The sequence below is a fragment of the Mycena indigotica genome, assembly GCF_014461135.1.
Source record: "Mycena indigotica strain 171206Taipei chromosome Unknown Mind.scaff0002, whole genome shotgun sequence".
NCBI classification, from domain to species: Eukaryota; Fungi; Basidiomycota; class Agaricomycetes; order Agaricales; family Mycenaceae; genus Mycena; species Mycena indigotica.
Window position 1 is genome coordinate 5,159,760 of NW_023503001.1, and position 22,046 is coordinate 5,181,805.

General features: G+C 52.6%; 7 protein-coding genes across 7 annotated transcripts; 3 read left to right on the plus strand and 4 right to left on the minus strand.

The window, feature by feature from the left end:
- Positions 1–385: 385 nt before the first annotated feature.
- MIND_00270600 (uncharacterized protein) lies at positions 386–1,452 on the minus strand (the record flags this gene model as incomplete). The annotated part of the gene is made up of 3 exons (XM_037359579.1): positions 386–642; positions 706–829; positions 880–1,452. The coding sequence occupies 3 exons, from the start codon at positions 1,450–1,452 to the stop codon at positions 386–388; spliced, it is 954 nt and encodes a 317-aa protein (XP_037224674.1).
- A 3,442-nt stretch (positions 1,453–4,894) lies between these two features.
- MIND_00270700 (uncharacterized protein) lies at positions 4,895–5,897 on the plus strand (the record flags this gene model as incomplete). Its single annotated transcript, XM_037359580.1, has 2 exons — positions 4,895–5,401; positions 5,451–5,897. 2 exons carry the CDS (start codon positions 4,895–4,897, stop codon positions 5,895–5,897), a joined length of 954 nt encoding a protein of 317 aa, XP_037224675.1.
- An 827-nt stretch (positions 5,898–6,724) lies between these two features.
- MIND_00270800 (Fatty acid hydroxylase) lies at positions 6,725–10,762 on the plus strand (the record flags this gene model as incomplete). The annotated part of the gene is made up of 18 exons (XM_037359581.1): positions 6,725–6,860; positions 6,916–7,077; positions 7,125–7,213; positions 7,266–7,649; positions 7,710–7,884; positions 7,931–8,097; positions 8,157–8,210; positions 8,261–8,278; positions 8,324–8,705; positions 8,759–8,848; positions 8,899–9,170; positions 9,221–9,380; positions 9,430–9,462; positions 9,515–9,533; positions 9,582–9,651; positions 9,693–10,453; positions 10,504–10,558; positions 10,610–10,762. The coding sequence occupies 18 exons, from the start codon at positions 6,725–6,727 to the stop codon at positions 10,760–10,762; spliced, it is 3,180 nt and encodes a 1,059-aa protein (XP_037224676.1).
- A 72-nt stretch (positions 10,763–10,834) lies between these two features.
- On the minus strand, positions 10,835–12,806 carry MIND_00270900 (F-box domain-containing protein; the record flags this gene model as incomplete). The annotated part of the gene is made up of 4 exons (XM_037359582.1): positions 12,264–12,806; positions 11,734–12,219; positions 11,451–11,683; positions 10,835–11,405 (listed from the first exon to the last, which is right to left on the minus strand). The coding sequence occupies exons 1-4, from the start codon at positions 12,792–12,794 to the stop codon at positions 10,835–10,837; spliced, it is 1,821 nt and encodes a 606-aa protein (XP_037224677.1). The 5' UTR covers positions 12,795–12,806.
- Positions 12,807–12,956: 150 nt separating this feature from the next.
- MIND_00271000 (Pleiotropic drug resistance ABC transporter protein) lies at positions 12,957–16,694 on the minus strand (the record flags this gene model as incomplete). The annotated part of the gene is made up of 11 exons (XM_037359583.1): positions 12,957–13,068; positions 13,121–13,206; positions 13,256–13,525; positions 13,577–13,718; positions 13,767–13,995; positions 14,043–15,077; positions 15,126–15,189; positions 15,235–15,297; positions 15,345–15,389; positions 15,446–16,115; positions 16,165–16,694. 11 exons carry the CDS (start codon positions 16,692–16,694, stop codon positions 12,957–12,959), a joined length of 3,246 nt encoding a protein of 1,081 aa, XP_037224678.1.
- A 419-nt stretch (positions 16,695–17,113) lies between these two features.
- Positions 17,114–17,522, minus strand: MIND_00271100 (uncharacterized protein; the record flags this gene model as incomplete). The annotated part of the gene is made up of 3 exons (XM_037359584.1): positions 17,332–17,522; positions 17,193–17,281; positions 17,114–17,145 (listed from the first exon to the last, which is right to left on the minus strand). Exons 1-3 carry the CDS (start codon positions 17,424–17,426, stop codon positions 17,114–17,116), a joined length of 216 nt encoding a protein of 71 aa, XP_037224679.1. The 5' UTR covers positions 17,427–17,522.
- Positions 17,523–17,690: 168 nt separating this feature from the next.
- On the plus strand, positions 17,691–20,805 carry MIND_00271200 (Adagio protein 1-like; the record flags this gene model as incomplete). Its single annotated transcript, XM_037359585.1, has 3 exons — positions 17,691–17,755; positions 17,804–18,717; positions 18,770–20,805. 3 exons carry the CDS (start codon positions 17,691–17,693, stop codon positions 20,803–20,805), a joined length of 3,015 nt encoding a protein of 1,004 aa, XP_037224680.1.
- Positions 20,806–22,046: the final 1,241 nt, after the last annotated feature.

Below are 22,046 nucleotides of genomic sequence, written 5' to 3' on the forward strand. Positions count from 1 at the left end.
CCAGACGACAAGCCAGGACACGCTTTTCGTTAGAGGAGCTCGGCGGATGCGAACTTGAAGAAATCCGGAGTGAGGACAGAATGTCTGACTCGTATTTGTACTATGCGGCCAGTTGCTCAAGGTACAAGTTCAACGGGGTTAAAAACGTGGTCTCGTTAAAGTCGGGCGGAGGCGTGCTAACGGTAAACAGAACGCGTCGGCCGCTCTGGCGAGCGCGAAGAATGGGCCGAGTTCTTCGCTCCATCGGCATGGCAAGGGTTCAGAATTTCTCTCTTCTTCAAGTTGTCAACATGGAGGTACTAGTACTCAGGCTAGCAGTCACAAACAGATGATTGATTGAGCAGCAAACGAACAACGATACACAGCAAATTTAACGGCCCTACGACTACGCTGCCGCCACGGTCTCGCCGTCCCGCCTCTCCTTCCGGCGCACAAAAAGACGCCGGATGTGCCGGCCCCAGCCTGCAGTCTGGGCGACAGGGGGCAGTATTTCGAGCGGGGAGGCTGGTTCAACGGAGACTTCGACGGCGCGGGAGGACGCGGACGCGGACGCGGGGGGCGCGATGTGCACGGCGGAGCGCCGGAGCCTGCGCAGACAGCGCTTGAGCAGGGCGGCGCGCGGCAGGTGGCGCGCGTATGCGGCTGGCGGAAGGATCCGAGTCAGAAATCGGGAACTGGAATGCGGAAAGGCGAGAAATCGCACACCTTGCTCGTCGAGCGCCGCGTGGCCGTCGACTGCGCCCGGGGCTTCCGCGGACGGGATTGGGGTGCCGGCGACGGGGGCGACGAGCGCAAGGCCGAGATAGACGGCCGCGATGCACGTGATGCTCTGTCATCGCCATGAGCAGGTACTCATAACAGAAGAAGACGGGCACACACCGTCAGCAGACCCAGCATGGTTGCAGGCGCGCTTTCGGGCGCATGCGTGATCGCCGCCTTGTCCGCGACGGAGTCGACGCTGGTCACCGACGACCGGCGGCGGCGGCGCTCACTGGCAGGCTGCAGCGTCGAGCTCGCCGTGGTCGCGGCGCTCGAGGCGGCGGACGCCCTGCGGGCGCGGGCGCGGGCGCGGGAGCGGGAGCGGCAGGCCATGTCGGCCGGGACGGACGCCGCCCGGCGCGGCGCGGGGTCCGGCACGGCGAGCGGCGAGATTTCGGCGACGGGGGGGCGGGCGGGGGCGGCGCGCCGTCTGTAGTCGGGGACGGCGAACGCCGGCGGGGCGTCGTAGTCCTCCGGCTCGCCGGCCCACATGTCGGGGTGCACGTGGCTCCGGCGGACAGGGGGCGCGCCGGAGAAGCGCCGGGCGTGGGCGTGGTGTGGCGCCGCCGCGGCCGCGGCCCGGATCGTCGCACGCATCTCGGGCACGAAGGGGAGCGGCGCGCGGAGCGACGTCGCCGACGCTTTGGCGCGCTGCAGGCCGGGGCGCACGGTTGCGGCTGAGGTGCAAGACATCGTGCGTCGTTCGTGGGCTGCAGCTGGCGGCCAGTCTTTTAAGGAAACCCCGATGTCTTAGCTAGATCGAGACTTGTCGCATGTGCGTCGGAAGAACTCGGGCTGTGTAGAAAGCATGATCCACGTCGGCTGCATGGCCTTGGGCAGCGTTGGACCGGGAGGGGAGCCTCCGGCGCAGAACTTGAAAAGAGTTGATGAACGTCTACTGAACAATCTGGAATAAGTAAGGTTGAGTGTCCTCCAGCTCAGAGGTTGGACAGCCACTGAAGGATAGGGGAATGCGGCTGGCGGAGCTTTGAGTCAAGAGGCGATTGCGGGGTCGTGGAGTTCGGGAAGAAGGGTCTCAGTGAATGACATGACATCACCGTTCGCATCAATGGACTGGCCCGAGCTGACTAAGCGAAATACCACATTATCGCAGCTCGCTGAGCGTTCACGAACACTTGCAGTCGCATGCGCGTCTGCCGGCGCCGCTCTCCTACCTACTGGCTGCTTTCTTATCTGCCGCCCACAGAGGTCGGAGATAATCCATTGACATGGTTGTTGAAGCTGTTCGACCACGATAACCGTGTAATGACAGCGTGCCGTTGTCCTGGGCTCATAATACGCTGCGACTCGGAAAAGGAAAAGGAAGCGAGCGCGGCTCGGGTTGCGACGGCCGAATTGTATTCCAAAATGATATGAGATAATGAGCTCTCAACCAATATCATGATTTGATTAGTGGAGCATTACTAGTAGACGAGAAAAGAGAAGAACAAGGTACCCTGAGGATCAGGGGTTTGACTATATCGGATGTTTTCGCTCTCGAGGTACTTAGAGGAGGTCGCGTGGTGTATAACTTGAAGGAGGGAGACAAAAAGAACGTTCTCTGCGGACATTCGAAAAGTGTATTGTTGATAGCTGCGTTTTTGATGCGGTTGATGAGTATAGCTATTCCTTGTCCTTGTTCTTGGAGCTTGCGGAGCTTGCTGAGAGTTTTTGGGGCGTTCGTTGTGCTACCCGGAGGTGTAACGTGTGTGGGGATGGGAGAGCGAGCGAAGAGAGTACTAGTAGCGTTTGTATCATCTCGTTCAATGCCTGAGTGCGAGTCAGCGCAAAGAATGCCGAGGTTCTCGACTGAAGGATGAAGTCGGGGTGTACTAATAGTAATGATAGGCCGCGAGCTGTGGCCGCCAAGCAGAACAGGCTGCCAGTGCAGCACACATATCTTGAGTGAAGACATCTCCAGAAGCGCATCGATACACTCTTGCGGCGCCAAGTCGCATTTGCCTCGATGTTCGAATGCCGTCAGGTTGCTCCATTTCACTTGTAGCAGCGTTTTCCGGTCGCTTTAGTATTGGCGCAGGTCCTCCAGTTTCAGCCTTTGGAGCGACGGGGACTCGGTTCTAGCATGGTGGGAATAGTCATGCCCGGCGGGGTTTCCTGCCCCGCCTCTGCGCCGAATGTCGCAGACTCGAGCGCGGGAAGCTGCAGTGTATTGTCCCATAAGTAGTGCACGAGGGAGTGGATGGCAAACCTGCATGACGATCCCGGCCCACAGTTCCGACACGGAGAAAGCGATTGGCCAGTCGTCTGAACAGCATGGGCGACGCGTCTAGGAAGAGGGGACGGCTTCTGGCGTTGGGGTGCTCGGGCTCCGGAGGCGATACAGTCTGAAAATGCGCAACAAAATATCTGGCGGCAGGGTCCGATTGCTGTCAATGAGCTGTGGTTTCGGTCGAGGGACGACAGGATAACGGGTTGGCTCACACTGGCAAGAGAATGTCGACATATTCAAGTGGTCTTTTCTCTCGCTCACGCACCAAAGGTTCAAGCTGCGTCGTTGCCAGTGTCGAGGGAGAGATCAATTTGATGACAAATGTGATGATGGCCGAATGACGGTGCTTGTGTTCGAGGATACCTAAAGGCCATACATTCAAAGATCTACCGGACTCTGACTTAATGGAAACCTTTCAAAGTCACAAGTATTCAAGAGAGCAAAAACTTCGGGCAGGACTAGTAATACTTAGCATACAACGTTTGTGCTTATGGTTTATGGTAATAGTTCGTTTGCTCGTCCTGCCCCTTTAGCGCAAAGGGCACAATGTCCCTCAATTGCACAACCACGCCAAATGCTAACGCGATAACTTTCTCCACCCCACCGAACTCCCGCCGTCTACGAGAAGTACGCTGTGTTTTGAGCGGCGGGAGCAGCGGCCTTGGATGAAGGCATCTCGACTGAGACAACGCTGCTCCGCTTGCGACGACGAGGGAGATTGGCGTGGGTGGGTCCAAGCTGGCCTTTTGGCTCGATCTTGGGGAACGCGGGGGGCGAATGAGAGGTAGAGGGTGAAGCCCCTGCGCTCCCGGAGAGTAAGAGTGGTTTGTGATTGCTCGCTCGATGAACAGGAGACGGAGCTGGCGTCGAAAGCAGCGGGAATGGTAGTGCTCGACATGGTGTGTTGGTTAAAGTGTGGTTTGGTAGATGGTAGTGGTGCGAATGCAAGAGCGATTTAGCTGGAGAGTCCAACGAGCCCGGGAGGGTTTTATACCCAAGCAAAGTAAGACATTTTGCCTCCGCTGCACCGGTTTGACTTGGTTCCGTCGAGTTCCGTCGCACAGGTCTTTCCTTGACGTCATGCCTTGTCGGTGAGACATTTTCAAGTTGCTTCCGCTGCTGCCAGACCGTTGCCCCAGGTCAACTTGAAGCTTGAAGTCTTGCCTTGACGTCATTGACATGTCTCGTATCCTATCGGGCACCTCGGCCCACGAGTTAGAGTCGCGGATACACATTGCAGTCCACGACGACGCGAAAGTTGAAGGTCGCCGTCGCAGTTGGGAAGAAAAGGCTGCCGTGGTTGACATTTTCTCGTGACTGATATCAGCTGATGTCATCAAGCTTGGTTTCCAACCACCATCATGGGGGTCGCTCTTTCGCACCAAGGACTCTCCAAGCCAACTACCCCGCAAAAAGAGTGTCTTGTCTCTCCAGCAAGTGAAGCGAGACACTTTTGCTTCGGCTGCACAGGTCTGAGTTGTCTCTGTCGTGCCGCAGATTCAAGTTGACGTCATGTCTCGCACCTCCGTAGGGCACCTCGGCCCGTTCCCGGGACGTTGGGAAGAAAAGGCTGCCGATGCGACCTGCCAGTCGTGGTTGGCTTTCCTCTTGTGACCGATGATCAACACGGGTTAGTTTTCAACGACCACCACGCTACTAGTAGATGTCCCACAAAAAGACAACTTCGAACTCTTGGTTACCCAGTCTCATCCGCGTACGACCGGAAGCTGGAGCGTAAGACCTCCGAAGCGGGACGATCTGGAGTAGCGTGGGGCACCGCCAACTCCGCTCCGCTGGGTCAGACAGCGGGTGGTCTAAGACATCCAACGGCACTCGATTATAAAAGCCTGGCCCTCCCGCTAACCGTTCTCAACTACAAACCACAACCACAAACATCTGCCCACTATGTCTTTCTCATTCGAAACCCGCTCACCTGTCGAGACCGCCCGTCTTGCTGCGAAGCACTGCGACTTTAAAACATCTTTGCCTTCCGTTCCGTCTCCGGCACCGTTTGTCCCCGAGATGTTGGCTACCATTCGCCACACTCCCAAGCGCATTCGGCGTCTGTCACATGCTGGTGTCGACCACTTCCGTCGTCGCAAGCCATCTGGTGAAGAGCCAGAGGACTTTGCGGCGCCGCCTGAGTTCACTATTCCTGACTACAAGGAGTCGACAACTCGGACTCCCGTCGAGGAGGTTTCGCCACTCGATGAGGGCTCCATGCCAAAGTCCAAACGCTCTCGCAAGTCATCAGTTGCTTCGAGTGTCTCTTCCGAAGCGAGCTCAACGCTGCCTCGCAGGCGGCGATCATCCGTGACCAGCGTCGCCGAGTCGTTCTCCTCAAACAAGGAGAAGGTGACGTTTGTGATGAAGGCTAAGGCCTTCCCTTTAACGATCTCGGGTTTCTTCTCGGTGCGTATTTCTTCTTCGACTCTGCTCGTTGTACTGACAAATGTTGCAGAGTTTCGTCTGTCTCATCGCGGCCTTCATCGGCCTGTCCCTTGTCGGACCCGCACCAAACTACCAAGCACCTCCCCCACGCCCAAAGCCTGCGCGGGTTGCTGCTGCCAACCAGAGTGGAGACGACCGCCGCCCTTCGCTGTTCAAGCGACTATTGCAAAAATGCAGGGGGTCGTTCAAACACATCACATCCTCCAAGGCGGTTGAAGCCCCCGTTCAACCCGCTTCCTCGCCAGCCAAGCGACAAGCCCCTGCGGTGTTCACTGCGTGGAGGCGCCACATCAAGCTGCCTGCTTGCCAGTGGAGACGCCATATGACCCTTGTGTCAAAATTCCTCTCCACGCGCAAGCTGCGAAAACAGCAACAGCAGCCTGCCAGTGAGCAGCAGCCTGAGGCAGCGCACCCCGCACCAGCCATCGTGTGTTCAGGGTGTGGCCGACAATCTTAAATTCGTACCCACCACTTCAAAGTTCAGACTTCTCGTTTTATTTCACTTTACTCCATCGAGAAGTTCACATACCAGTTCCGTGTTACCTCTGTTTGCCCAAAATACAATGAATTTGTTTCGAAGCATTTTCCTTTGATCTGTGTTAGTACCTGCTCGATGCTTCATCCCAACCCATTATTATAATGCTTGAAGTTGCAACACGTCTGCCACTCTATTTCTGTTGAGCGTTTCAGTCAGCATAGTAAGTATATGTCGGCGCGCAACAATCTCGTTCTGTAGCATTGCAATGATTGCATACAATGATTTCCATTGGTCTGGGAATAAACCCGAAAGGCTCGTCCCAGCAAGAATGATGAATGGCTGTCTGATCGTTCGAAAGTAGGAGGGAGTACTGCATGCATATGATGAGGCCTCGATGAGAGTCGAACTTTGGAATGAAATGGTGAAGTCTGAATCATTTCTGACATAAGCTTGAGTGGTTCACCAGTACTACCGTTCACGCAAGTTCACTCATGTATAGCCATGACACTACCGTGTTTTGAGCCTCGCCAAGCAGCTCCGTACGTGCTGCATCTTTTCCGAGGTCCCGTTGTTAAGCTTAATCTTACACTTAGTGAATTATAAGTACATGCTGAAAAGCAGCGAGTTTGTCACCACTGATCGTATTACCGTCAACAAACATCCGTGCTCGCTCCGGTTCCCTTCACCTCAACGTTATGGCGGCCCAACCGTCAAAATCGATGACCTGAAGGTCGGGGCACTTTGTGGAGAGGCAAATGTGAGGTTAAAAAGGCTCTGCGACGCCGTTTGAGCCGAACACAGACACGATGACCACCCCGATTCCCCAACCAGCGACCGTGCCTTTCCTCGGAAATGCGCCTTCTGTGGACCGTGAGTTCCCCATGAAGTCTTTTTCGCTTCTGGCGAAGAAGTATGGGGAAATTTACCAACTCACGATGCCAGGTGTGTTCATTTGTTTTGTTCATTTCTTCCTTCGTCTTTTGACACTGGAGAAAAGGTCGTCAGATGGCACTTCTCTCGTCGTATCGATTGGTCAATGAAGTGTGCGACGAGAAGCGTTTTCAAAAACGCGTCGGCGGTGGGCTTGGCGAAGTACGCAATCTTACTGGAGATGGCTTGTTCACAGCTCAGCCTGAAGAGTCTAATTGGGGAATTGCGCGTATGTCCACTTTCCTATGGAAATATTCGCCCTCTGACTCTTTGAAGATCGTCTTTTAATGCCTGCATTCGGGACCCTTGCGGTAAAGGACATGATGGAGGAGATGCGTGATATTACTAGCCAACTTCTGCTTAAAGTGAGTTCCACCACAACGATCTCCCGCCTTTTTTTGACATGAAATTTTTCAGTGGGAGCGTTTTGGGTCCGAAACTACCATCGATGTTGCTGACGACTTCACACGTCTGACCCTCGACACAATCGCATTTTGCTCGATGTCCTACCGCCTCAACTCTTTTTACACGGCGGATCAACCCGAATTTGCTACTGCAATGGGCGACTTTCTTCTCGAATGTGGTTCCCGGGCAACACGTCCCAAGTTGGTCCAGTCAATGATGCGCAAGACCAACGCCAAATATTACACTGATCTGAACTTAATGCGCGAGCTGGCGGACACCATTGTGAAGAATCGGCGGCAAAACCCTGTCGAGAAGCATGACTTGCTTGATACGATGCTCAATTCTCGGGATCCAAAAACGGGACAGGCCATGTCTGAGGAGTCCATTGCACAGAATGTATGTCGTCTTAGTTCCCGGGATTTTTTCTTTCTTTTTTTGCTGACGAATAATGCCCAGCTTCTGACGTTTCTCATTGCTGGCCATGAGACTTCATCCGGCATGATGACATTCATGGTTTACTACCTCCTCAAACACCCCGATAAGATGCGAAAGCTTCGTGCTCAAATCGACGAAGTGCTTGGAGATCGACCTGTTCAGTATGAAGACTTTGACAAACTAACATATCTAACCGGCATGTCGCTACGGATTGTTCTTTCCCTGCTTATAACTTCCCACAGCCGTTATGCGTGAAACTTTGAGGTTGGCTTCGACTGCACCTATTCGCGCAGTTCAGTCTTTGGAGGATACCACCATCGCTAATGGCCGGTATGCTATCAAAAAAGGTACTGCAATGATAATCCTGGCTTGGGAGTTACATCGTGACCCCAGTGTATGGGGCGAGGATGTATGTGTCTTTGCTGGGCCAATATCCCCCCGTTTTCTTTTTCTGATGTACTTGACTAGGCCGAAGAGTTCAAGCCCGAACGGATGATGAATGGGAAATTTGAAGCATTACCGGTTTGTTGATTCCCTTGACAGATAAAACGATGAATTAACCTCGTGGACAGCCTAATGCTTGGCAACCAGTATGATCTCTATTGCGTTGCGCCGACAAAAACTCATGTTCCTAGTTTGGTTTCGGTCTGCGTGCCTGCATCGGGCGTGCATTTGCCTGGCAAGAGGTTCTTCTTGTGATGGCCTCGGTCATCCAGAAATTCGACCTTTCGTTCGCCGACCCGTCGTACAATCTCGAGATCAAACAGACCTTGACGGTGAAACCCAAGGGCTTGAACATCCGCGCTACTTTGAGGAGTGACAGAGTCCCAAATCTCTACTCGATTCCCGCCTCTGCTCTGATGTCTGGCCGAAATGTAGCGCACGAATTGAAGGGGATTGACGGGATGGGTGCTAGTCAAGCGGATGACTTAAAGCCCGTCTATGTGCTATATGGATCAAACACGGGAACATCTGAAGGTTTCGCGCAAAGAATCGCAAATTCGGCCCCTTCATATGGTACGGAAACATACAAGGTGCTTTCACAAACAATCAGTCATCTTCTCCAATAGGCTTTCGTGCTTCTATCGGCACCCTTGATTCTGTAGTCGAAAAGCTACCCTCAGATGGGCCGGTCATCATCATCACGGCTTCCTTTGAAGGTGAGCTTTCGTTTTTGAATTGGAGTGTGTCTCAATAGTTATCTCTTTAGGCGAACCAGCCGATAATGCGGCCCATTTCTTCAACTGGTTAGAAAACCTGCCTTCAAACACGATGCTTGCAAACGTCGGCTTTGCTGTTTTTGGCTGCGGAAACTTGGATTGGGCCAACACCTTCCAACGAATACCAACTTTAATAGATAAGATTCTGGCTGAGCGCGGCGCAACAAGATTGGCTCGGCGAGGGTCTGGTGATGCCGGAGGGAGTGGATTATTCCAGGCATTCGAGCAATGGGAGGCGGAAGTGTGGTCTTCGTTGTCTACAGTGAGTGTATGGCCTTCCTGTTACTCGTCTCATCGTTTGTGTTGCAACAGAAGTACGGAACTTCTCCTTCGATGTTGCCCGCCAGCACCTTGGAGGTCAAGACTGTTGGCAAGGAGCGCGCGTCTGCTTTGCGCCAGGCCGACGCGCTACTGGGAAGAGTCGTGGAGAATTGCATCTTGACAAAAATGGGGCCTGTGAAACGCCACATAGGTAATTTCCTCTTTTTCTTTACCTTACATATGCACTGACTATCTTCTAGAGTTTGAACTCCCTCCAGAGATGAGTGCTCGAGGTACGCGATTGCAAGTTTCGACTTTGTTCAAGAAGCTAACCGGTTTCACCAGCGGGAGACTACGTTGCGATGTAAGTTATCCAAAGCTCTCTCATCCCATTAGCTCACCTTTTTTACAGACTTCCGCAAAACCCACTTCGTGATGTCCATCGTGTACTGGCTCGTTTTGGTTTATCGAACGAGGAAGAGGTATTTATCTAACAGCCTGTTTCGCCGCCTAACATGTTTAGGTTGTGCTTTCTGCAACGGGACCGACTTCGCTACCTGTGGGGAAGCCTGTCAAACTATCAGAAATCTTGACCGGTTATGTGGAACTTGCCCAACCTGCAACGACTCGCGATCTTCAAACTCTCATCGCCGCTTCCGAATCTGAAACCACACGCAAATATCTGGAACAACTCAAAGCCAACTACGATGAGGCTGTGCAGGCCAGACGCTTTAGCGTATTTGCTATCATTGAAAGTTATCGCGACATTCAAATCTCTATCGGCGCATTCTTACAAATGCTCCCATCCATGCGTGTTCGCCAATACTCCATCTCGTCCTCTCCACTATGGAATCCTTCGCACATCACCATCACGCTCAGCATTCTGGACGCCCCTGCCTTTTCTGGAACTCGCGATGTTCCTTTTCTCGGAGTGGGCTCAAACTACCTCGCCAGCCTGATACCTGGCGATCGAGTACAGATGATAATCCGACCATCTGCCACTGCTTTCCATCTTCCTGAAGACCCCTTCGTTCCCATTGTCATGTTCTGCAGCGGCGCCGGACTCGCGCCTTTCCGTGGCTTCATACAAGAAAGAGCTGCGCAGAAGTCGGCTGGTCGGGCTGTTGGCAAGATGCTCCTCTTCTTTGGCTGTCGTTCGCCCGAATGGGACTATCTCTACTCGGATTCAGACTTGAAGGAGTGGGCGGCTAATGGCGTTGTTGATATTCGACCCGCATTCTCCCGCGCCCCGCATTTGTCGGAAGGATGCAAATATGTCCAAGAGTACGTTTTTCCTTCTTTACTCGTTGTCTCCGCCAACCCCCATCATGCAGTCGTGTATGGAAGGACAATGGCGATATTCAGCAAGCTTTCGCTGATGACGCCTTGGTATGTTCTGTGCGAGCTGTGAATGCTATTCAATCACTGATCCCACGACAGTTCTTCACCTGCGGCTCGTCTGCGGTGGCCAAAGGAATTAAGAAGACGTTGATTGACATTATTCAGGTCATGCATCACACAAACGAGGAGGACGCTACGCAGAGGTTTCAGAAGATCGTGAAAGGACGGTATGCGACGGATGTATTCGACTAGATACGCGTTTGTTCTCGAGGTATATATATATTAGCGGTAGAACAGCTGGTCCCGTGACCGCGTTTCGACGAATCACGCCTTTCCGAACCAAACCTCTGCCCTTTCTCTGGCAGTAGCTCCCTCCGGTGGCCGCACATCTCCCCCCTTACCCCAAAAGTTGTCAGAAAACGCCCATCCACTCTGTCCACCGCTGCTGCTGTCCACCCACTCGACGACATACCGGTCGTCCAGGCCTGTAATAACATCGCCGTCGTCTTTCTCCTTGTTAGCGACGAAGCCCTCGCGTCGACGAACATCTGCATTCGACCAGACGTAAGACACGTTGAACGTGTTGCCCTCAAAATGCAGGAAGCGCAGGTAGGTCGAGAACGTGCGCTTGAATGGGACAATAAAAGTAGGAATTTCGTCGTTCTGGGCGGAGAGGATTCGTTGGACGACGCTGTGTTTGATGACTTTCGTGCAGGCGTTGTTCAGGCCAGCGTGGGAAGTAGCCACAAAACACGGGGAGATAGAGCCATAGGCTCCGTTTGTGAAAGTGCCTTGCATTGTGTCCCAGGGGGAAGTTGGAGGTGCGGGTGAGGAAGGGCGGGGGGTTACGGATTCGCGGTTCTTCCTTGCACTCTCGAGGAATTTGTCCCCGTAGCTAGAATGTGTCAAGACAACGGCTTAAGGACAATGAACGACATACCGTTTAGCCCAATCAATATTTTCAAGTCTGAATGCTCTGTCTGCTATCCACCACTTGACACTTTCGAGGATATGGTTCCCGTTCTCGTCGTTCGACAAGACCACAATCGCGAGGTTGTCGTTCGGGAAACGCGCGACCTGGGTCTTGAACCCAGGGTTGCTTCCGCCATGCTCAATAATTTCGTGGCCGCGATAAGAATAGCGGTCTTGTCCACAGCCATAGACGGCGGGACTCTGACGATAAAGTGAGTTTTATTGATGACGCTGATGAAAGAAAGAAATACCAGTTCAGGATATGGTGCCTTTCCACTTGAGACGCTGACACCAGTGGCGACGTGGTCAACGACCTCTTTAGGAATGACCGTTTCGTTGGTGAGCGGATGCTTGCCATTGTTGAGCAGCATCGCCACCCACATTGACAGGTCGCGCGCTGAAGTCAACACCCCCGCGGCTCCCGCCCAGATTCCCTCCTCGCCAGGCCGTTGAAAGTACGGCACGGTTGGCTTTCTAGTACCATTCCTTGCGTAAAGCTGGTCTTGCATGTCGTACTGGAAGCCATGCGAAAGCTGTCCGCTTGCTTCTGCCGCAGCAACGGAGTAGGTCGACGAATTCATTCCCAGCGGTGTAAATATATGCTGGGTGATGTAGGATTCAAAGGACTGGTTGAGGAGGGTCCGAGGGAGGTGTGAGAGCGTTTCGTACATAAGGTTGTTGTACTGATATTGCTCGCGCAAGTCAGCTGAGAGACGAAGGTAACGCATGGTCGATATCTAGCCACAATTAACTTGGAGAATAATGAGTGGAGCATACACACCATCTCAGAGACGCCTCCTGGCCTTGTCATTCCACTGTAATCATGGCGCGGCAAGCCAGTTCGGTGGCTCAACATGTCCTGAATTGTAACTCGTTCTGAGACTCCCTCATCCATGAGCTGCCACTCTGGGAGCACATCCTTTATCTTGGTATCCCACCTCAGCCGCTGTCCACGCGCAGCCGCCAAACTTTCGTTCTTGATGAGCAGCCCGACCGACATAGCCAGCATGAGCTTGCTGTTGGACGCAATGGCGAAGAGGGTGTCGGGCGTAACGAGGGCGCCGTCCGCTTGCGCGATTCCGTATGAGCCAAACTCCACGTCCCATTTTCCCGTCGCACGCGTGTCTTGTCGGACAACAGTCAGCGAGAGGCCAGACGAGTTCCACCGCGCAAGCTCGTTGTTGACATATGCATCGAGTTCAGGCGTGACAAGGGGTTCGTTTGAGGTGCGGAGCGGTTGTAGAAGGGGAAGCTGGAGGCCGCTGACCGAGACCGTGGTGGCCAAGAGCAACCATATCCGTTTTGCGCACATTCCGGTAATTTCCGAAGCACCGGCGTGACGTGACGGACCGTGACTCAGATATTGCGTTCATCACAACCCACTGAAAATATTTGGAAAAGGTATCGTCATCCTGTATCCAAGTTTAATAATTGGGCTATGCGACATAAGCCACTGAATGGCACTAATATCCAACTAAGACAGTGCGTCAACACCCAATTTCGATATATCAAAAACCCAGCCGGGTGTCGGCGTCAAATACAGATGCACGAGCAGCTCTGAAGCAGCAAGTCGAAACTCCGGTTTGCTAAAGTTGGCGTTCAGTACAACTTTCTCTCCAAAACAGCCTGATCACCCACATTGCCAAACATTTCTGTCGGAAGTCATCGGCGTCTTCAGTCAACTTGGTGTCTTTCGGAAGCGGCGGAATGGTTGATTGAAGGAGCTGTATTTCATGAAGTGGTTTTCTGTTCAGTCAAAGCTCAGCTACTTACCTTGGAAAACACATTCGCTGTTTCGTGTCCCGCCCAAGGTCGACTACCGGTCCACATCTCCTGTGCAATGCAGCCTAGACTCCATATATCGATTTTGAAAGTGTAATGCTTGTCCGTCTGATTCAAGACTTCAGGGGCCGTCCAGAATATCGTGCTGCGTGATTGCGCCAAAGTTTGTTGGGTCCGCTCCGAGTATATTTCCGAATACCCGAACCCAGCTATTTTGCAGACACCAGACATGTCAACAAGGACATTTTTGGACTTCAAGTCCTACGGTGGTCAAGTTGAGTTTGGCTTTTTGTAGCTTAGGTCCAAATTTACCCCATGAATGCCCTCGTTGCGATGGAGATAGTCCAGTCCAGAAAGGATTTGCGAGATGAAATGTTTAGTGACATCATCTGCGAACTTGCCATGCTCCTGTAGGTGGCTGTCAATAGAGCCGCCAGGAACATACTCGAGGAAGCTATGATTTTAAGTTGATGAGGATTCAACGGCTTAGATGATGTCTGACATATTGCAAAACGCCGGCGTCGATTCAATTTCAAGGTAACGCGCGATATTTGGATGCTTTAAACGTTTCAGTGTTTGCAGGTCTGCTGCGACTAACTTGATGGTGTTGGGGGAAGGAAAGGCTGTTCGTTTGACGGCCATGACATCGCCATTGGTTGCATTCAGTGAAAGGTAAACGTTGCCGTGAGTTCCACGAGTAATGAGTTCACCGCGAAGCCACGTGAGTGGGTCTGAAATAAGGTTAATGGAAGGCAAGGTGATTGGGTGAGAATCGTACGCGAGGAGGACAATTCAATACGGGCGGCTGAACTGAGTAGGTGATGGGTAGGCGCTAGAGGTGTTGTGTAGACTTTGCGCGACTTTACAATCATTCTTATGGAATCCCCGACAGCCGAGGGACTACTAGTAGAAAGTGTTTTCCCTTTGGCGGAGTCCGGTGGGGCGTCTAAGTCGTAATCCGGGAAGAACTCGTCCAACGAAGCATATATCTCATCCACAGAAGGTCGCATTGGAGTTTCACTGGAAGTCGAAATCTGGAGGTGATCTTGCGGTGCGTGTGATTTCAAAGGAGGAGTTGCGGTTAATGTTCTGCTGGGGTAGGAGTCGGATTTAATGGCCGTGTTCGATGCTTGAGTTTTGGAAGCTGTGCTGGAGATTTTATCGGTCCGCGAGTCTTGTATTGGGAGTCCTGAAGGGCTGAGTAATTCCCGTGCATGGGTAGTAGTTGACACCACCGCTGCTGCATTCCGAAGTGATGTCGAGGAAGGAAAGAATCCGGGATGTGTAATAGAACGAGGAAGAGCTGTGGCTGTATCTGGGAATGCACTATGCGTCAAGGTTTCGGTGGGAGCGCTCAGGCTGGTGCTGTGAGATGTCTGAATATATTCTTGCGGTCTGGTCGATTCGACTGTTGTAGGCGTGCTGGTGAATGACTCGGACATGGGACGGGAGTCAAATATATCAACCGGCTCGGCGTCCAACTCTTGGGTTGTATCTTGGTCATGATGCCATTGACTCTGCGAGCCGCCGAAAGGTAACCGTGAAACCATCCACTGCCGCCAAGTTGGCTCGGTATCGATTTCGGGCTCTGAATCATCTGGACTCGACGATATTGTTTCGCCGAAGGACACCGAAAGAGGGGTTATAGAATGTGGTATAGTAACCGGTGCAGATGCACTGGTACCTGAAGCGGTGTCATCAGAGCGATAACCAGATGACCATATGTTTCGTCTGGCACCAGGCAGAACTGCGTAAGGAGGAGGGGGCGGATCCGGTGCTGGCGAAGCAGACGTGATGATGGGATAGGCAATGCCTAGGATAGTGAGAGTTTGAATATGTTGATGGTGGATTGGGGACCCACCGTCTTCGGTGGTTATCTTAATGCGGTCGGTGGATTCAAGGATATTATAAAGGTTAACACCAGGCTGTGTGCTATCAGACTGGGAAAAAAGAAGGTGCTCAGAACTGACATCGAGGAGGAGGGTTTCCCAGTCCTCATCATGAGTGACGACGATTGCTTGGTCGTCTTCGATCTAGATTATTATCAGACAAAAAGTAGAGCAAAAAAAACACAGAACACTTTGGAAAGTATGTAATCATTGATAATCCGCCCAGGATGCACGCTCTGATGTACGGTGGTCAGTTCAGAGAGCGGCAAGACAGTGAACGACTTGAATTTACTCGGATAGAATCAACTAATTCGGATACCCCCACCCCTTCGCCCTGCGGACCGATATATCGCTTTCCTATATTGCGCGTATTTCCCGTGCCACTGCTCATAAAGCCGAAAAGCGAAAAGTTTGAGCTTTGAGAGCCGAATGGAACTGAACCACCCGCAAGCCGCTGAGGCGACGCGTCTTCGATCGAATAAACACCCACAGTGTTGAATAATGTGCCCCATATACCCAGTCCGAGGGAAATGATGAACCCGTGAAGGAAAATGGTGTTGTTGTTGAGCTCCGCACCACCATCATCGGGGCGTGGCGAAGGAAAGGACTTGGTCTGAGCAACCGTTCCTCGATTAAATCGATAACGAAGATGGGTGTGGGTGTCGGAGAAAGCCCTGAATGTGAGATCGAAATTGTCGCGTTCAGCAACATTTTGGAAAGTCGCTATGCCTCCAGCCGATGCTTTCTCGGTCCCGGTGATGACGTAGAGTTCGCCGTTCATCATGCCCTTCCCGAGTGTCCCATTGATATAGTGATACCAGGATTTAGCGTTCTGGACTGCATAGTTGCGGACATGATCTTTTCCGGTCGAAAGTTTGTGGAGACGCGAACCAAATGGTAAACAGAGGATTGCACCTTTGGGGGATGTGCACTGAAAGTGGTAGTCTCCCCCAGGAAATTCTCTGGTCGAATTTGGAGCTGAATTGACCGTAAAAATGGATGATTACGCACTCAAAATTAGCGTTGTAGCACCGAGCAGTCGAGGTCGAAAGAAAACTCCCAGGTTCGTATCGTAAATTGTGCGCATCCGATTCATCGTAGGGTTCGAGCGGAGAATAATTTGGTGGCACACGCCCTCGATTAATGGGCCCATTTGCAGGGAGGAAAATATTGAAGAAGAAGTCCCAAATTCCCTCGGGAGTTATCATTCCGACATCTCCAATAGACACTCCTCGTTCAAGGTACTCTGAGGGGAGGTTTTCTTGCGGTTCAGGAACGTAGAGAGGAAAGCCTCGTTGTCGTTGGCATAGTAGGCTGCAATAGACTTCGTTTTCGGAAAATGTTTCGCTTGGCATCGGGAGAGGCATTTGTGTTGATACTGGCTGGTGGAAATGGACGCCTCCTTGAGCACTGATAAACTGCCCTCCTTGAATATCAAATCCCGTCGCATTTTGGAACATCTGGGAGCCAGGCGCGTTGTCGAGACCAGGCATGGGACTAAGCGGCAGTGGCCGACCCCCTTGCAGATGTGGCATCGGCATTTTGCAGCATGCAAACGGGTGGGTTGTCGGGCTCAATTACGAGGCCGAATTCAAGTTGGGAGAGCAATGGGGCTGTGTGCCTCATTCGAGCTTCTATGCCGCACTAAGTGCTGCCAGATAGGTGATGATGGTCAAGATTCAAGCTGAATTTTGTGCTCACTGACCCAGTGTCTATTACAACAAACACCTATTAAGTACATCGAATAAGCAAGCAGCGCAAGCCGCCGCTAGAACTGAGCACAGCGACTACGGCCTTTTGACGTTCGCAATAGCAAAGAAATAAAAGCATCCTCAATCGAGGGCCAAAGTCCATGCATTATTGGAGGTATGTAAACAGAGGAGGGTACAGCGGTGTTCTGAGAGAGGATTGAGCAACAAATCCGCGTCCTTAAAGAGCTGCGACGGACCTAGTATCGACTTCACTCTGGCTTGACTGTTGAACGTTGAGGTTCTATTCTGGTATTAGACCTTGAGCTTTGAGAGCGTATAACGACGCACGTAGCAAAGGATGGAGCTGAGCAAGGTATGTAACCATCCACATAAGATAGCAAGCCGCGAGTGTAAGCATTACTGCAGTCCGTATAACCCTATGCTCAATTAGAGCGAAAGAAGCCACGACCCAAAGGGATATACGCACACTTGGTTGGGGCCCTTGGGGGTAAACAACGCGGCACACGTCATCAGTCCAGCGACGATGGCAAGGAGAAAGAATATGGGGAGGATCGTGGCCATGAGTGTGGTCGGAAACAGAGGAAACCGGTTTGGCGTGACGTCGTCTCGTTCGTCTTGTCTCCGTCTTCCATCCCATTCAACAACAACAGCCTCTTCGCATTTCACTCCATTGATAGTCGAGTATTGACTGCGCCTTGGCCCACACGGGGATTGGATTGGACCCGGACCCACCCCACTGCTCCACCAGCACGTCACGAGCCTCACACTGCTTATTTTACGACTTGTATGAACTAACCACCCCACCAACAAACTTAACGACTTTCCATGACTATTTACCTCTACATTGCGCTGCTCATCTCAGCAGTACACTCCTACACTCCCGCACCAAGGTAATTATTATCTTGTCTAGCCGAATGTACTAATCATCGAGTTTTCAGATGGGGGCAAGCTACTTCCATTGTAACCTCGTCTCTCTTCGTCCAAGGCGGCAAGCAGGACCCATTTGGATCGATGAGCTATACCGGCGCCAATGCTCAAAGCGATCTCCTCCTCCTCCCACTCGCCTTGTCCTTTTCCGTTGACAATCCACCCTGGGTCTTGGTGAGCGACCCAAACAATAGCACCAACTCCCATGGTCCAGCGGTAGCATGGCATACGATGTCCGCCTTCAATAATTCGAATCAACTGGTTTTTGGCGGTGTTCCAACACCAGTGGCGACATCATACACTCAACCTGACTCGGCTTGGCTTTTAAACATCTTCAACCGGGCAGAACCCCAATTCACACAAGAGCCGCCTGGTTGGGATGGTGAACCTCCTCGTCGCATGCACCATACTTCAGTCACAAGCAGATCTGGAGACGTATACGTTTTTGGCGGTGAAAAGGCGGACGGATCCATGATTTTAGAATCCGACCACTACGTCTTCAGCCCTTCTGCTGGCACATTTACCCTACTCCCCACCGCCAACGCTGCTCCTGCGCTCACAGGACATGGCACAGTCATTTTATCAAACGGTCAAATTTTCCTCTTTGGTGGCTTGGCACAGAACAGCCTCCTTCCGTTCGATACCTTCTACATATTCGATACTACGAAGAACTCCTGGTCAACTCAGACCATCTCCGGGACTCCCCTTCCCGCACCTCGCCGAGCCTTCGCTTACGTATTGTTGGATGACAGCGCTATTCTCATCCAAGGCGGCACCAGCGGCGATTTCCTGTCGCGGTTCAGTGATGGCTGGATTTATAATATCACCACCAGTACATGGACACTCGTCCCACCTCTTGCGCAACTTGGAGAGAGAAGAGACCATTTTGCGGTTTATTACGGGGGCCAAGTTCTTTTCGGCTTTGGTGCGAATTCCTCATTATGCCATCATCATCTTGGGTACTCATTTGTTCACAGGCTATGGTTCCTTCGCCCCTGTGAGCTCCTCGCTCACTATCTATGACCCGGCAACGCAATCGTTCCCCACAACATTCAATCCACCTCCACCAAATGCTACCATTACACCCACTTTACCTCTCCCACCTATTACAAAATCCGACACAACGCCAACATTCTCTGGAACCCTCAGTTCAGTGCACCCAACTAGTACCAATGGAAGTGGTGGTGGTGGGTCGACCGGAGATCAGCCCAAAGCGCCAAGGAAGACAACGGCGATCGCAATCGGTACTGTTTTGGGTGTTTTTGCATTTGTAGCTGCAGGATTGGGAGTGGTGTGGCTCATGCGTCGGCATGAACGACAGCGTTGGATGCAGGGTGGTGTAGGCGGCGTTTTCTCTCCTTTGGATGGTGGCGAGAGTGGAAATGGTCCCTCAGCAGCAAGAATGGTCGATGCTCCCCCACAACGTGGCATTGTCGTTGGTGCTGTTGACACAATTGGCGCCGCAGTCGGCTCATGGGCTACCTGGATTGCTGGTGGACTGGGTCTTGCGGCAGCAACAGGGGCACCCGCTGTTCATGATAGGAAAGAACGTCGTGATATGCTTGCGGACGAGGACAACCGCGAGTTCGGATATGAAGGCTGGTACGATGTGGGCGATAACCGATCAACCCGAAGTCGCCTCGAACGATTACGACAGGGTAGCGGCGGAAGCACTTGGAGTCTAATGAGTGTTTTCCGACCAAATCCGAGGCGACAAGCTAGTGCTGCCAGCGGTATAAGCTATGGTAGTCGGGGCGAATCATTGTTGGGTGTTGGGGACGAGAAGGATCCTTTCCAAACATATATGCGGGATGCTCCCGCGGGCCGCGCGGCGAGACCCCCACCAGGTCGCCGACAATCAAGCTACACCAGCGTTATGAGCACAACCAGCAATTACGTGGACCCTTTTGCCGATCCTGTGGCTGCCTCAGAGCAAGATATTACTGCTCCTGGTGTTCTTTTAGCCGCTAGTCGTCCAGGAATGCTCAGCCCAGTTACCGAAGTCTCAAGGTCGTCTGGCGCTTCCAACTCTGGCTCCTCCGTAGACCACCATACTTCTTCGGCGTCGGTCATAAATCCATTTGATTCGCTTTCTCGCGTTTCTACATTCGGGATGTCTTCCAACTCGCATCAGAACTCACCATTCGGACCATCGTCTCCAGCACCGACTGCTGGTCCAAGCAGGCCACGAACATCCAGTATCCTGGACATGCGTCCTCCCCAACCTGATCAACCTATGCGACGAAGCGATACATGGTGGGCCCGCTTCTCCAACAAGAGTTTGTTGGATCGACGGTCAACTCGCGGGGCAAACGAGGCTCCAGCGCCAATGGATTTCCGTGACCCGGCCCCCTTGCCATCTCGACTAGGGTTTGTCAAAGAAGAAACTGCAAGTGTTCTTGCGGAGCGAAATTCGAGCGACGGGAGTCAAAAGCAGCGAGACGCGAGAAGCTCGCCGTACAGCAGAATGTCGACGCATGGTAAATCAATGTCGTCCATACAAACGGCGAACTCGGATGCTTTGGAGCGGATGGGTGATGTTGGTGTGATGCTGCGAGGAACAAGACAGAGCGGGAGCACAAGTACGCGGGGAAGCGATACCACCCATGGAGGAAGTGTTGATGACGGAAGGTCACAAATACGGACTAGTTGGCAACCACCAGAGGATGAGGGAGAAGTTGTGTTCAGTTCTCCAGTCGAGATGGTCCCCGCTTCCAGTTTCAATCTCCCAACGCCCCCACCAGCCCCTGCTTCTCCATCAGCTTCTTCAAAACACTCGCCACCTGCGTCGATTAGACCTCCGTTGTCGACGGCATCATCGGGATCGTCCGCTGGCTCGGTAGCAGACCGCGTGCGTGCCTATGAGCGACGAATGTCTCAGGATGTGTCGCCGCCACCCAAAGAACGGCCGCGCAACAAATCCCATGCCAACTACGGACTTGTTACACGACCGAGTCTGTTTGTTGCGAACCCGGGACCAAACAGGGACGCAAGTGGAAGCCAGGATGCTTGAACATGACTCGGTCCATGCGTGTCCCCGCTCTGTTTGTTGGTCGATCTTGTTTTTGTTGGAGTGCTGCCGAATAGCACCCCACTATTTCCCGCGTTCATGTTGCTTCGCTGCTTGTGGCTGGCTGTCGGTCAACCTGCCATCGGTCGCATCGGTCCCCGATGCCCCCCTTCCCTTCGCCTGACCTTCCCAAGTGCTGGTGCGGTCTCCTTGCCCCCTTGATACTCTATCATCTCTCTATTTCATTCTACAACATACTGATGACCCTTCCATTTTACACTTTACGATTTTCTCCCATCCCCTTCTGGAGCCGTGTTCTGGGCCCAAAGTGCTGCACACATTGTACTCATACACATCACATGGACAGCTTGGCCCCCTACGAACTGACCTGGACGCTATCTACCTACGGCGCTATTGTGGCTTTTTTCAGCCTGTTGTACGCTAAATGTAGTTGCAATCTAGTGTTAACAGATCGGACGACGGGCGGAGAACACAGAGCTGTAAGCTCTGGGGATTGTTTATACCTGATGAACCTCGTATCAGAGCTCAGGCGATGATGATGACAGCGACGGCCTTTTGCTAGAAAACGCCATGGCTGTCCGCCACGGAACGCTTCTGACGGGCAAACAAACGAAGGCTTGTGCAGTGCTAGTTAGAACTGCCTTGAGGCGTGAATCCAATCAAGCCCATCAACATCTCAAGGTGGCCATTTGGCTTGAATCAAGCTTGTATTAATTGTTGGCAATTGTCCAACGACGTCAAGGATTAGTACATGGCCGCGGCGGGAGCTGAAACTGTAGCAACTGGGAAGGACGTGTCATGAGCCCCGGAGCGGGTTGCGAACTGTGATATCATTCGCGCGAAGCCTTCCTTGTTCTTGACATTCTTCCCGGCTCGGAAGTGCGGCGGCAGTAGGCAACCTAACCAACTTACTTGTCGTGGGTAAACCAGGATCGTGGGGCCGGTTTTCTTCTGTCAATGCGATCGAGGTACCACCAACGTGGACGCTGGATGCGAATAGCGATCGTCATCGGAGTGAAATTTTTTTTCCTTCCTTTCCCTTGGTTGATCTCGGATCAAGCCTAAAAATCAGCTGTGTGATCGCCGCGCTCCGGCACTGTCTTGCCCCGCACCAGATTGCAAGATTTTTGCCTACTTTGCCGACGAGTGGGCCACAAGAATGAGGGATTTAGCAAACGAACATACCGCTCGAAGCACGCCCAATAACTGATCAGAACATCGAT